Source organism: Danio rerio, chromosome 14 (assembly GCF_052040795.2).
Source record: "Danio rerio strain M-AB ecotype USA chromosome 14, GRCz13ab, whole genome shotgun sequence".
Taxonomy (NCBI): Eukaryota; Metazoa; Chordata; class Actinopteri; order Cypriniformes; family Danionidae; genus Danio; species Danio rerio.
The window spans coordinates 43651261-43667100 of record NC_141034.1 but is presented as its reverse complement, the minus strand read 5'-3'; the positions used below and the strand labels follow the sequence as shown (position 1 = coordinate 43667100).

General features: G+C 38.3%; 1 protein-coding gene across 50 annotated transcripts in view; it reads right to left on the bottom strand.

Annotated features, from left to right (window-relative positions):
• Positions 1 to 15840, bottom strand: part of diaph2 (diaphanous-related formin 2) — a 716224-nt gene that overhangs the window by 552751 nt on the left and 147633 nt on the right. For all 50 annotated transcript variants that reach the window (XR_015507851.1, XR_015507852.1, XM_087281958.1 and 47 more), the window contains one exon: positions 9425 to 9564. Coding sequence is in view for 48 of the 50 variants with exons in the window: in XM_087281958.1 (XP_087138084.1) it covers positions 9425 to 9564 (140 nt within the window). In the remaining 2 variants the exon portion in view is untranslated. The remainder of the gene's footprint in view (positions 1 to 9424; positions 9565 to 15840) is intronic.

Genomic DNA, 15840 nt, shown 5'->3' with positions numbered 1-15840 from the left:
AGACAGTTATTTCCCAATACTTATACACTATTAATCAAAGCGGCCCTTACAGAAAAGAATGGTCCAATAATTCAAAATGCATTGTATAAAATAATAACCTGTTTTGCTTCACAATATCAGTTTTAGCATTGCAGGAGTGTATTTTTTTCCGCCCTTTATACTTGTCATCAGGATTTAGTTGGAGAAAAACAACCAGAATGTCAAAACACATTTAGAAAATCAATTATGTATGATGGACAGGGTGTCTAGCCATGTGCACAAAAGAAAGAAAAGTTTAAACGGTGGACTCGCATTTTAAAAAATATCTGACAACCTGCATTGGCATCTCTGAGTCTGCTGCCATTATCCATCACGACAATTTTGGCTGCCCATTATATTACTAGATTGTCTTCAATAAAGCCTCAGTGAACTGCGTGGCATCCATGCAAACACGTACACATACAACATTTTGCCTTGTTTAAGCAAAGTGTGTATTTATATTAGTAAACTTTCTTCACTGTCTACTGCCTTCATCTTAAGCATCAATGAATGTTAAAATTAACAAAAGTCATTGAAACTTTTTTTTATATACATCAGAGTTTAAAAGATCAACATTTTTCATTTTTGTACTGATTTAAATATGTGAGAGTTGTTGAACTTTAATCTCCCTCCCTACATTTCTGTCTACACTTTCCTTTAAAAAATTATATATTTATATTATAATTAATATAAATATATTCAATTATGCATTTTGAATTATAGAATATCAGCAAATAGATTACACGTCTATTTAAAAAGTATATACATTTGTTGTTAAATTCAAAAGTATATTATTATAAAATATTGAAAGAATATAAAAGAACTAAACTTGTGTTTGCTGATTGAAGTTTGGTTAAAGTGGGCATACATATTTTTATATAGTTAAAAAAACAGTTTACGTAGGCTGTACTACTGGGTATATCCTATCACTGTTTGTACTAAAGGTCATCAAAATATCTATCTATATATATATGTGTATATTTATTTATTTATTATGCTCTCCGACCACTTTATTAGGTACACCTGTCCAACTTCTCATTAAGGCAAATTTCTAATCAGCAAATCACATGGCAACAACTCAATGCATGTAGGCATGTAGACATGATCAAGATGATATGCTGCAGTTCAAACCGAGCATCTGATTGGAGAAGAAAAGTGATTATGTGACTTTGAACGTGGCATGGTTGTTAGTGCCAGATGGGTTGGTTGGAGTATTTCAGAAACTGCTGATCTACTGGGATTTTTTTTTTAAACACAACCATCTTTAAGGTTTACAGAGAATGGTTCAAAAAACAGTACATATCCAGTGAGTGGAGTTGTGTGGGCGTAAATGCCTTGTTGATGCCAGAGGTCAGAGGAGAATGGCCTGACTAGTCTGAGCTCGTTACAACTGTTAAATTGCACAACACATCCAACCTTGAGGCGGATGGGCTACAGCAGCAGACGACACCGGGTGCCACTCCTGTCAGCTAAGAACAGGAAACTAAGGCTACAATTCACACAGGCACACCAAACTTAGATAATAGAACATTGGAAAAACGTTGCTTGGATTTGATGATTCTTGATTTCTGCTACAACATTCGGATGGTAGGGTCAGAATTTGGTGTCAACAGCATGAAAGCATGGATCCATCATGTCTTGTATAAATGGTTCAGGCTGGTGGTGGTGGTGCAATGGTGTGGGGGATATTTTCTTGGCACTATTTGGGCCCATTAGTACCAATTGAGCATTGTGTCAATGTCACAGCCTACCTGTGTATTGTTGCATGACCACAGTCTACCCATCTTCTGATGAATACTTCCAGCAGGATAATGTGCCATGTCATAAAGCGCAAATCAATTCAGACTGGTATCTTGAACATGACAATGAGTTCACTGTACTTAAAAGTCCTCCATAGTAACCAGATCTAAATACAATAGATCACCTTTGGAATGGGGTGGAATGGGAGATTTGCATCATGGATGTGCAGCTGACAAATCTGCTGTCACTGTGTGATGCTATCATGCCAATATGGACCAAAATCTAATAATTTCAGAACCTTGTTGAATATATGCCACGAAGAATTAAAGCAGTTCTGAAAGCAAAGGCAGGTCCAAACGGTATTAGTAAGGTGTACCTAATAAAGTGTCTGTCATATATATATATATATATATATATATATATATATATATATATATATATATATATATATATATATATATATATATATATGTTTGATATGTGTGATTTTGTATAAAACCCCACTCTGCCTATGGGCATTTCCAAACTTCTGAATCAGAAGTCAGAGATCATAGTTTGTTATTGTTGTTGTTTTTACCCTTATCTGTCATTTTGAATATACTAAGCAACAGAAAAACTAATATAAATATAAACTTGTTTCATTTAACCTAGATTCCACTATGCTTAAAGTTTGGAAATGACAGAAGCCGTGAGCAGTGATGCTTTCAAATGCTCCCCCCTTTGACTAGCTTTTTTGGAGCAGAGTGATAGATTTCCATCAAACAAAGAGGCAATACAGGTGAATGTGCAGTTCCAAGCAGCCTAGTGCTTAAAAGAACACATTGTGACACATGGAGTGTGATTGTTTCATAGTCTAGCATTCGGCGCTCGTTCAAAGCCTCGAGAAGGGCTACAGCCTTCAGGATCTGAGGCTGAACGGATTCTTGTTAAGGAGTATCAAATCTTCAAAGGCACTAATAAGCCCATTACCTCCCGCACATGTGTCCACGGGCGCTCGGCGAAGGATGGCCGCATAGGCAGAATGATGGATTCACAGGCTCTGCGGGGCGGCTAGTGGTGTCAGCACATCTTCACTCCAATACACATCTCTGCTTCCTCAGGCTCATGTCCCACACTGCTAACTACAACACACAGCTAGCTTACACTCAAAACCCTACACTGCAAAATAAATAAATAAGTAGTACTAACCCCCCAAAAAAATCAAAAAAGCCTCCGGGGGGAAAATGCAGCAGCTCCAGCATGAAGATTTGGACATAATGAAAAGTTGGAGCTAAGTTCAGGTTTGTCTGATTTTCTCTGCCACATATCTTTGAGCCTGCAGATTCAATACCGAAGTCACAGCTGAGATTTAAAGTGGAGTGTAAAAAGCAGAGAGTGTAATACCAAGGGCTTAGCACTGAAAGTGAAAAGTCAAGCCCTTCGTACACTCCGTGTCGCAGATGAAATGTGAATTCCTATTGGCGGCGCATTGATGAAGAATCAGCCGAGTCTGTGTACGCCACTGGAGATCTTTCATTGCTCGTCTGTGTGCGAAAGTGCTTGAGACATCGGAGTTGTTGGAATGGATGACAAAGCTGGAGGGTTTTATGCATGAGTGGGTGTTAAGAAAGTTCTGGATTACTTCTCGCATTGTAATATTGTTTCGGCTCTACATTGCCTGCCCGTGGCACTGTTTGTACAGCTGTATCAGAAAGAAATAAAAACAGAGAGAATGAAAGCATGGGAGAGGCGAGAGAAAATGGCTGCCATTAGTTACAGTGCATATTAACTCTCCATAAATGAGGAAATAAGACCCAGTGATTATCTGTTAGTCTGCATTTTGGCAAGTCTGGCAATTCAGAGTTAATGAAACAAGACTCCGTGTGTGAGAGGATGATGGATACAGTGTGTGAAAAAGCAGAAGAGGAAGAAGTGATTTTCAGTCAGCCGAAATGAGCAGAGTATTGGAAGAAATAGTTACGAAAGAACTGAAATAAAAGAGTGAAATGTTTAAGGAAGACGCTGTATCCGCCGCAAGCAGAGCCATCTGTGTATGGATGTGTAAGGCTGTAAGATCCACACCTGTGAGGGACTACTGGGAAATGGGAGTTTTCTTGCCACCTGGGCAGCCAAACAGGTGCTCAGCCTAGACAATTAAACTATTACATAAACACAAGCCAACCAATGAGAGCACATTAAGATGACATTGACAGCCACTCTCACCTCTTCTTAAGAGAATTGCACACAGAATCTAAAATTTTCCTCCGTAATTTTCGCATGTCAAAAAAAAAATTCGACCTCATGTTGTGTGAATTGTTTTGACACACTATCTCAGAAAATTTTTATCCATCATTTTCGCATCTCAAAAACAGCTTTGAGAAGCGTTTTGACATTTCAGAGCCACCGTACAAGAGACAAGCTAAATACAGAATGCCATCATTTGAGCTACAGATAACTTTAACAAACACAGTGCGTAAAATAAAGACAGAATGTAGTGGACAGTTAAGAACCTCTATATGCTGGATTCAGTGGATTCTCTGCCCTGCTGCTGTTTGGTGTGTCCATACATTTGACGCACTACCCACAGACATTATCTATTGTCTGCTTTCTATCTATTGGCCGCCATTTATTATTATGTCCATAGCAGGGGTGCCCAAACTCGGTCCTGAAGGGCCGGTGTCCTGCAAAGTTTAGTTCCAAGCCCAATCAGACACACTTGGGTTAGCTAATCATGCTCTTACTAGGCTTTCTAGAAACATCCTTGCAGATGTGCTGAGGCAACTTGGAGCTAAAATCTGCAGGACATCAGCCCTCCGGGACCGAGGTTGGACACCCCTGGTCTATAGGTACTGCCAGTTTCTGTTCAGGATCAGTTTACGTACCTGAATGTGTGAAGTATCACATTAGAAATCCACTGATTTCCTGAAATAAACTTTGCATTTCGGGTTACTTGTAGCGCAACTCTGATAAGGAGGAGATCTCTCCTTACTCTCTACATGTCAATATATATATATATATATATATATATATGTAGACTAGTATTAAATAAACACAATATGTAGCCTATTCCTCTTGCTTTTTCTACTTTAGAGAAGACAGAGGAAAACAATTTCACAGCTTAAAATGAAAAAAATTAGCATTTTTCCTGATGGATTGATTAATATGCATCAGACTCAGTGTGCAAGGTTTGTTTATGTGAAAGAAAGAAACAAAAGAAAGAAAGAAAGAAAGAAAGAAAGAAAGAAAGAAAGAAAGAAAGAAAGAAAGAATTTCTTTGAGCATACTTCCATTAGTTTTTTAAGACCCACATTAAAAATAATTGCCTCTTGATTTTTTCCCCATTCGGGATGTTTATACTATGACACAAATTAAAATAATGATATGGGAATCTAGAACAGTCAAAACAGGACATGGCATGCAGGATAATCCATGCATTAATAGATGATCCTGTCAGAAAAATAAAAGCAGACTGTTATTAATGCTCCATCATGGGTAAGACAGGTAATGTATGTTAAGTCTACCATTTTACACACATGAGTAAACCAAAGCCATTGCTATGCTCCTGAGTGCACTGTTTGATTATCAAGGAACAGAACACGTTGCAGGAACCATCACTTGTGAGAAATGAAATCCACACCCTGACATATTTCTTACAGAGATAAGGTATGAAGGCACTCATCTATAATTGCACCTTAGCAAATTAAAGGAACTTAGGGTCATTTTCACCACAAATTAATTTCCCATTTAACACGTGCTGTGCGTGACACTCCAATCTTACACAAAAGTCCAGTTTGAAAAAATAAAAATAAATAAATAAATGACCAGCATGAAGAAATGAGCTGTAAAAATGAATTGGGTCCCACAGGAATTAAACTTCAGACACCTTACTTTCTCTCATCTGTGTGGGACTGAGAAAGTCTAGCCATTCTTTGATTTTTTGATCTAAAGAAACTACTTTTACATTATGTAAATGCTCTGATACACTTCAAGCAAAAAAGAACTAACTGCTGTGATGTTACTTTGAACAAAACCATGCCAAAAACCGAGTATGTTTGAGGTTTGTTTCGGAAGAATAGCTTGCCCAAGTGAACTTTTCATAAACTTTCAATCCAGATGTTAAACAACTTTGAACTACCAAAGATATATATAATAGATAGGCTTCACTTTCTTTACCATGTAAACCGTTAATGCTTTTTAATACCATAAAGAAGTATGCACTTTTCACGATTAACACAAACATGTTCTCTTCCTATAGCAACCATTTTTTTAGATACTTCCAGAAACTTAAAACTAATTTTTTAGATTTTCCAAATCTTCCACCAAAATCTCAACTTGACCAAATTTTTAAAGTACCCTTAGTTAAAAATGTATACTGTCAATTTTATACAGGTTGATCTCCTATTTTTCTAGTACCTCTTTCCTTCATTAAACAACAGTGGAATTCAGAACGCAATCTTGCATTCAAGCTGGGAGATGTGGGACCAGGTTTTGTCACGTGTTCATACCTCCTCTATTTGTGCACAACAATGCCTTATCCAATTGAACTTTGTTTACCGAATATACTGGGCAAAAGTTAGGTTGGCAAAAATAAGTCAAAGACTTTCACCCTATATAAGATTGCTATGTTTGACTTTGTCCATCAATCACTACTTTTTAAGTGTTTCTCTTCTGTACTGTAACAGATGAACAGTGAACTGTGTCCTCTTAATGAATTTTTTGGACTTTCTCTGAATATAGCAGGGATATCAAGTTGTACTGCACACGCTCTTGCATTTTTGACACTGTTAGCAAAGCAACCTATTCTTTCATTATGAAAACAAAGATTTCCCCTGCGCTTTGACAACTGTTTGCGAGATGCAATGAGCTTAATCCATTAGGAAAAAAATAAGTAAATTGTATAAATACCTGAGGATTAATGTTTATAATTTTTTGATTTATAATATATATGAATGTATGTATGTATGTATGTATGTATGTACGGATGATTGTAATTTAGTTTTGTTCAAAGCAGGGGAGCCCAAACTTCTACGAAGGGCCAAAAACCAAGTATTATTAATAGATGTGGGCCAAAGATACGTATACCAAACTATTTTACATTAAAGCTGCCATGGGTAATTTCCTCATTTATTTCAGAATTTTGAAAAATAAATAGAAAAACATCACTTTTAATCGCATTAACTAATGAAGTATAACTTTTTGAAATAATAACTCACAGCAATAAAAACAAACAATCAAATTTGAAGCATAATGGAGTTCAATGCTGAATACAGTAGTCAAGCAGAATCTTTCTTTGCTTTGATTTGCTCAAAGTCTCTGCATTGCCCTTTTCTGTCAGGTAATAGTATGCACTTTTTAAACTAAATTACAGCATTTACATTGAAACGTTAAATTTCAGTCAGCTTTTTTTTTTTTTTTTTTTTTTTTTTGTAGCTTAACAATAAAACAAACTAATAAATCTCTAAACCTTCCACATCGTTCTCTCTTTCTTCTCAGATAGGATGGTGGGCCAAATCAAAGGTTACCAAGGGCCAACTTTGGCCCGCTTGCCCAAGTTGGGACATCTCTGGTTTACAAGGTAGGGGTGGGAATAATATTTGTTTAAATGTCTCTGTAAATTTACATTATTATATCTGTAAAAGTCGAATAAACAAATAAAAAAAGATGTTTATGCAACTGATTGTATAAGGTCTTACATAAACATTATCTGGCTTAACATCAAACATATCCACATTGCTAGGACCAAATGTTATATTAAGAGTTATTTTCAGCACTGTTTCCATTTGTTCAGTATTTATTTTGTTCTGTTAAACTCCCAAAAGGAACAACAAAATGTGAGTATATTGAGGACTTAACACACTACCTCAAATTGCTTTTAGATGGTTTTTGCAAACCAAATAAGGCAGAAACTGCATCTGAACTGTCCACTAAAAAAATAAAATCGTTTTTATGTTTATATCTTTTGTGCAGCTATCTCAGCAACATACACCAAGAACACGGTAAAGGTTACATTAACATACTGTATTCAGTTGTGTTTTGTGATCCGTAATAATTAGCTCTACTCATATTAATTGTTACCCATGCAAGCCGGTGAGAATCACCTCAGTGTTGTTGAAAAAAACAAAACAAAGCAAAAAAATAAAAAACAGGCTGAGGAAAAAGAAGAGTGCGGTGAGTATCTCCAAGCATCTCGTCACCCCAGGGTGCTTCTCTCTGAGCAAGACCTGACCTTCAGTGGTTGTGTGAGACACCGCTCGGCGCCCCTCTCTGACTGGGCACTCACAAGTTCAGCCATTTGCAGATGCCCGGAGGGTGGTCCTGGCCTCGGTGGCCCCATAGCGCAAACTGCCCTTTTACTGAAGGGATGTGCTGACGCCACTCGTCTTCAGCCAAAGAGTCTGATCTTTACAAACAACCTGTCTTCATGGGGGGATAAGTGTGGGCTTCTCGAAGAATCTGCTTCTCATGATTAATGGCTAACAGTGGAGTAAATAATTGGATGCACGGGGCCACCATGCAGCACTGTGATGATCTGATAAAGACAACAAAACGAGATGCCATCCCTTCATTTAATTAGGGCAATAACAAGAGATTACCTTCAGGCGCTGTGTTCTACAACTCACATTCTAGATTATGTGTTCTGTGACAGGAAAACAATAGCAAAGTCATTTCGGTGTTTGTGTTCCTTTGACTCGCTGCACTGTACCGCCATCTGGGGAGAAGGGCAGGGGCGTCTATTAATTGCTTTCCAGTGCAAAACACATCTGTTGAGAAGAGCCGTGGCACATAATGCCATCGGATCAAATGGCAGGTTCCGCTCGGGTTCTTTCCCCACTGCGTAAGCGTGGACCTAAAGAGCTGGTCTGCCTGCCAATTGCATGATGACCACTTTATATGCTGCGCTCATTGATTCACATTAAGGGCCATCTCTCAGACAGTGCTCTGGTAAATAATTGAGAGAGTCTGCTGTCACATATCGTTCCTCTGCGCTACTGGGACCAAATTAAATTTGAAAATCCCGTCCACTAGAGGGGAGGTTAGACTTTGTGGGAGAGAAGGCTGAGACGGGCCTTATTATGAGCGAACGAGAAGGGCTAGTAAAACAATAAAAGCTTGGCAGAAATGTGCAAGGGGAGGCTGCGTGAAAGCGCAAAATTATTTTAAGTACTACATTAGGCGTGATCAGAACAGATTAAAAAAAGCAGGCGGGATGCACACTTTAGTGGCAGGACTTGAAAGCCAAGCGCCTGGTCTTGTGGTGGTTGGCGCGCTTATTAACGTTTCAGAGAATGGCTGGCTGTCTGAAGTGTTAAAAAAAAGGATTTCCTATCTATTAGAGCTTAATAGATAGAGAGGGGGAGATGACAGGGCTGCTCTCAAAGTGACTGGAGGATACACTCATTTAGCCGGCTATGCTATGGGCTACGTTCATTTAACCAGAATCGGGGATCCACATAGACTGAAGGTTAAAAGACCCATTGACAGATTTCCAATTAGCATCCTGAGAGAAATCCTCCAAGATTGCAATGTGTAGACAGAAAAATGAGGTTTAAATTTCCATTTCACAGAGAGAGGATGGTCTGAGGTGGCTGAAGTGAGTGTTGATATGTCAGCTTACTCAATCAGAGACTGGTTTCAGAAGGAGTGACTTGAACGATTAGAGTTGGTGAAGAATGACTGACTGACTGACCTGACCGGGTTGCTGGTCAAGGACACGCGCAGGGACTCCAGGCAGTTGAGCAGTTTGTCTTCGGAGATTCCTGAGCGCAGCTCGTGCACGTACTCCTGTGACGAGAGCGTACACTCGTGCTTGCTGTTCCTCAGTCCACCCTGCGGGAACAAGAAACATTAAGGGATCAGCCACTGCACCGCTGCGCTTTACACTCTGTTAGGCCTGTCACTCGTTAATTACAACATCTGTATTAGACTTGATCATCTCTAGAGTTCATGAGCATAGTAAAAAAGAAAGATCTCCCCTGCTCTACTTTTCAATCTTTGACTTTATATTTCTGCTGATGGTAAATAAGCAAACGCATAGGAATTGTTAGAGGAAATTTTGAACCGTGTCTGTCCTCATCATCAGACGACATGCAGATAATAGTAGGAGGGGGAAGTAGTTACCAACACCTGATTTGTGGATGAGGCAGTGCCCCTGCGCTCCCAGCTGCATCCCAGTCTCCAGCAGGTGAGAATGATTACTAACACTCCATAACTGCAGACTCACTTCCTCTGTAAATCAGCAGACTGCCCACCCACAGCACTGACTGACACAGAGCTACCAGCTAGACAAGTCAGCAGGAGCTGCCTCATGCTAATTCTACAGTACACACAGATTAATGGGACACGCTCCCACACAATATAAAAACAACAGCAGAAAAGTGCTTATTAAAATATTTTTATTTTCGTCCTGATATGAAGAGAAACCTATTGTTAAGTTTCAGGTATTCAGCAGCAGCAGAATACAAATGTTGGTCACATTCAGCAACAAATATGGCTGCTATGTGTTCTTACACAACTCTTTTATGAAGAGCAACAATCATGTTATGTAAACAAGCTTTAGGGAACATCCGCGGGAATTAGCGAGCTTATTAGATGACAAAAGTTGACCAACATATGTAATCAGCACATAGGTTAAAAAGACACTTCAAGGCAGTTTGATTAAAAACGGATTAAATGATTAAGCGATTTAAAACTACAGGGACTCGGAATCAGAATCCAATCAAACGTTTCACACAATAAACTGAAAAAAGAAAGGTCTCATTTAAAAACGATTACCAGTAATAGTATTAGTGAAACTGATCAAAACTTTTACTAAAGTTTCTACAAAGCATTCCCTATGGTACTGTCACCCATTTAGTTACTATTTACATTACAATCACTTTATCTTTCAGTGTAAACTGCATTATTTTGAAAAACAAACTTACTTTAAAATGAATATTAAAAATCATATTCAATATGCAATATTTATTTTACATAGAGAAAGCATTAATCATTAGAAAAATCATTAGAAATAAAAGATGTTGTGCCAAAACAGACTTTTTTTAGACAACAGACACTCACTTCTCAATTCACAGTGCAATTTTATACACAGACGGTGAATTAGGGCAATGCGATTAATTGAAATCATATAGACATGTACAATTTCTAAATCGCCTTCCTCGATTTTTTGCACTCTCCAGGCCGACTGATACTTCTCCCGCAGTATGCTGTTTGAACCGATCATAACTCAGCGTGCCTAATCAGAGCGCAAGAACAGGAGAAAACCTAAAACCTTTGTAACTAGTAGATTGTTTAGACTGATGTTTCCGCAACCTATGACCAGGATTTGTTTATACATTCAGACTCAAAGAATGAAGCATAGGCACAGCATTAGAGACCTGTTGATTTCTGACAATCACTGAATTAGTATGATATAAACTAGTGGATAAATCAAACTTTCTTTATGTATGAGCAAGCATGGAGCAGCCTAATAATACTTAAAGGAAATTAGTTTACAGTTATATGCTCAATGTAAGAACTAGAACTGGTGAGGATGTTTCTGTGAGCAGATGAACTGGCCAGCATACTGACTCTAAGCGACTTCGGGTAAACGATGAACCATTAACTGAAGATAAGGATTTATTAGGGTAATCGATCTAAATTAGACCAAATCACAATCTATAAGGTAATCAGCTTGAATTGGATGAATTTAAATTTGAATTCTTATAAATTCGAGTCAGATTGAATTAAGACTTAAAAACAAATTATAATAAATTTCAACAATTTTTTTTTAAATGTGCTAAGGCTTACACACATTTAACCTTTATCCATGCTGTTAGTTCCGTCATTGGACTAATAGATGTTACAGTAACATTTGCAAACACATGGTACATTTGTATTACCTAATTCTTGTACTTTGTGATTCTGCTATTTGAATTTGCCTTTAAACAAACATGCAAGAATGAAATAAAACACCATTATGAAGAGGAAACAGATCAGATACTGACAACAATCAGGTGGAATGTCTTACAATTTCGTTCTACCTACAAAACCAGGCTTAGGTGAATTTATTCATGAGGTTCATGCACAAAATTCAATTTCTGTGCAAGCTGCCAAGCTGGTGGGTCTTTGTGACTACTTTCTTACTTTCTACTCTCAAGCATTAGACAGACGAAGTGAAGATTGTCAATCTGTTACCTGCACAGCGCCCCTTGGGCAAAAGAATGGAAAGTGTGCCACACTACCGCTTTCCACTTTCGTATATACCACATCATTCTTATTCTTGTCATTCTACTTAGGTTCATTTTATTTTTATATATATTTTTTCAGCCATGTTTTTTTCTCTCTCATCTAAGTCATCCATGTGTTTCTTTGTCCTTTGAAGGCGTTTTTCCATCTGTGTGTTCTGAAAACAACAACCTGCCAAACGAGACAGAGGAAAAAGAAGAGGGCGATGGAGCACATGGTGGGCTGTCAAAGACACCCGTGTAGACGGGAGGATGAATTAATGTCGACAGAGAAGTATGTAGGGGAGTATGGAGCGAGTATTAGCGGTTTCTTCCCTGGTACGAATGTGTTTAATGTTGTCGTCCCAGGATGTGGCTTCCCCAGCAGGCAAGCTGCACTAATAGGCAGTCTTGGAGGAATAAACAGGGCATCTTTGTGACTGAGTCCCAATTCTGCTCTGTCAAGAAACTCCGACACGGGCGGCAGCGCTGGTTTATATAGCAACAGGAAAATAAATGAGCCATTACTATAGGCAAGTAGGGGGCTGCGATGGGGAGACACAGTACGTGTTGAGTCTGCAGATCTTGTAAACATGGCAGACAACGCAGCGATTTACTCTGGTGCGATCAGCAGGTGTTAGCATTAGGTCTTAAGCAGTCGGTTAAACGTAGGCGGTGGTTTAGAACAACATGACGGGTTTGTGTGGCAATAAAAGTGGCCTTGATGTTGACTGGCAGCTGACCTTGTGTATTCTGGTACCATCATTTGTGTGACTAAAACGTTCAATAAGAAAGTGGTGTGTTTGCGTGCCTCAAAGTAGACGTGAGATCTAACCGCTCTTTCAATTGATGCAAACTCACATTTTTGCTCCCTTTCAAATTGGAGGATAAGAGCAAGTCTTTCTCCCCAAACACTTCTGAGGAGCTCAGGTTGAAGCAATTCGACTCTTTATTCTCAGGCAGGTCGTCATACTTGAATTTGTCTTGATCTGAATCCAACTAAAGATCACTCGGTTCATCTGCCTCTATAGTTCAGATGAGGGAATCCGAGGGACCAGATATATGACTGGTGTGCTTATACCTGCCTGATAGAAGTAATGGGGTGTGTGTGCGAGAGAGGTTATTACTTCCCTCATTACTGTCTGTAGTAAGTGTAGTTGCCCCTGGCTCTTTCCAGACCTGCTGCAGACAGCCATCTCAAATTCACTGAACCACAGGCTGAGCTGCTCTCCGTCTCGCTATGAGAGGAACCGCATGATGGCTGGGCTATAACTGTCTTTATATATTCAGAATATCCTTGGGTTGGAATAACAAAAGGTATCTGTAACTTTCTGTACTGCGTGACATACGTCTCATGCTTACCAATGCTTAAGGGTTTGTGCAAATCCATAACAATTCTTTACTAATATTTGCAGGATTTATAGGTACTCTAAACAAAATGACCAATTAGCTTTCCATTTGTTGTAATCAGAGTTGGGTTTAATTCCACATTAACGTGTTACTGTATTCAAGTTACATTTTTGAAGAACGCTGTAATGTAACAAATAAAATTTTAAATTTGTGTAATTTGATCACAGTTACTAAAGTCAGTGTATTTGTGTAAGTTATGCAACAAATATAATTTTTGCAAGAAAAAAAAAAAGCTTATTTTAAATCACATTTTTCACTGCAACATCAGTTAATGAGCATGCGAGAACATGAGCTGAAATGGTTGCTGTTGAGATTGGCTGCATCTGCAAGTGGAAATACAGACAATGCTTTGATATTATCGAGTATAAAAACAAAAATATTGCTGTGCAATCCAGTCTATGTCCAGTCTCTAAAGAACTTTCAACTGCTTTAAACTTGTCCAGCAACTTGCTCAAGCACTTGAATATAAACTCGGACAAAAGTCGTCAACAAAGAGGACACCAGCGCTTAAAAACATAATGGCCCAACTCACCCTAAACAGGCTATATTTTATTTTTGTGCAGGATCGGGAGTAAAGGTATCTTCTGAATTTGAAGAGAAGCGTAGCTGCTTATGGGACCATTCACATATTGTGTATTTTGCATGCATGTATATTTCCCAGGTGCACCCAGTTGAAAGCAGTGAGTCATGTGACAAGAACTGACTGATCAGTTTCATACTATGGAATATACACATTTAGGTAGACTAAATAGCTCAGATATACACAGAACACCCAAAGACTGCAGTGCTTTTGCATATTATGGACGTCAGTGGTTACAGATATTCAGTTTTCTTCATGTCTTCTTTAATGTAAAAAAAAAAAAAAAAAAAAAAGACGAGCAGGTTTGGAAGAAGTAAATTATGAGAGAATTAAGCTTTAGGCAAACTCTAAGTATTTAGAATATGTCAAACTGCTGTGATTAACCCATTGTAATGTTTTTCAGTGAATATTGCATTACTGAAAGAGCTGCAGTTTATTTCACCTTTTTTTAGGCACATTTTATGTTTTAAAAGTAACTTCAAGCAAAGTAATTAGTAATCTGATTATTTTTTACACCAAGTAATGAGTAATTAGATTACAATTATCCAGTAGTAATCAGTAATTTTTAATTTATTACTTTTTCAAAATAACTTATAACCCAATACGGGTTGTAATCGAAAACCAAGGATATTCAGCCAAATATTCATTTGTTACATCTTGTAAAGTCAAAACATTGGTATTGTGCTGTCTAAATATGAATGTAAGCATGCTTAAAAATATGACTTCTTTGAATTTTTGCAAACGAAAACATTCTAACAACAACAATTATTATTATTATTATTATTATTATTATTATTATTATCCATTCATTAATTTTCTTGTCGGCTTAGTCCCTTTATTAATCCGGGGTCGCCACAGCGGAATGAACCGCCAACTTATCCAGCAAGTTTTTTACGCAGCGGATGCCCTTCCCCATCTGGGAAACATCCACACACACACACTCATAAACTACGGACAATTTAGCTTACCCAATTCACCTATACCACATGTCTTTGGACTGTGGGGGAAACCGGAGCACCCGGAGGAAACCCACGCGAAGGCAGGGAGAACATGCAAACTCCACACAGAAACGCCAACTGAGCCGAGGTTCGAACGTGTTACCCACTGCACCACTGCCTTGCCTATTATTATTATCATTATTATTATTATTATTCGCACAATTTTAAGCTATAACTTTCTATTCTATGTAACATACTCATTTTACTTCTAATTCAATGATTGAAAACACTACAAACTATTAATTGGTTGCTTTAATTGCTATAGTACATATAATTGCATAATTGCAAAAAGTTAACATGGACAAAATGTATAATAAATATACTAGCATTCGGAGCACTGCGGACAGATCAAGTTTGCTGTGAACATTAGATAATAAAAAGCAAGGCTGAAAATGCTCTCTCCATTTCTTTCCTTGCCAAAAAACTGGCAGAACCCTCTATCTGACCCACTCTAAAACAAGAGTTTCTGGTTTCACTATCCATTGACCTTTACCACCAGAAACCAAAGACAGGCCATAATATGCTGCTTAATGACCCCGGCCGGCTCAATCCATTGGGATGATATCAACATTACACCAGACCACACTAATCATGCAGACAGGCCACATCCACTGGTTCACTGTAATTGGGTTTCTGTTGGCTGGAAAGAACATGGGGGAACGGTCTGTGTGTGGGTCTGAGGAAACTCTTGAGAGAAAGGAGGAGGTAGAAAGCACACTGAAAGAGAAAAGTAAGAAAGAGAGAGAGAGAAAGAGAGATAAGGACAGGCCAACTACCAGATGAGTTGAGTGCTGGTGAGATAAAGAGAAGAAAAAGAGAAAGAAGAGGAGAGAGAGAGGAGAGAGAGAATAGGGGCTCAGTGAAAAGGCCAATACAGTCTTTTGACCAAGCCCAAAGTGTTCATCTCCGAATC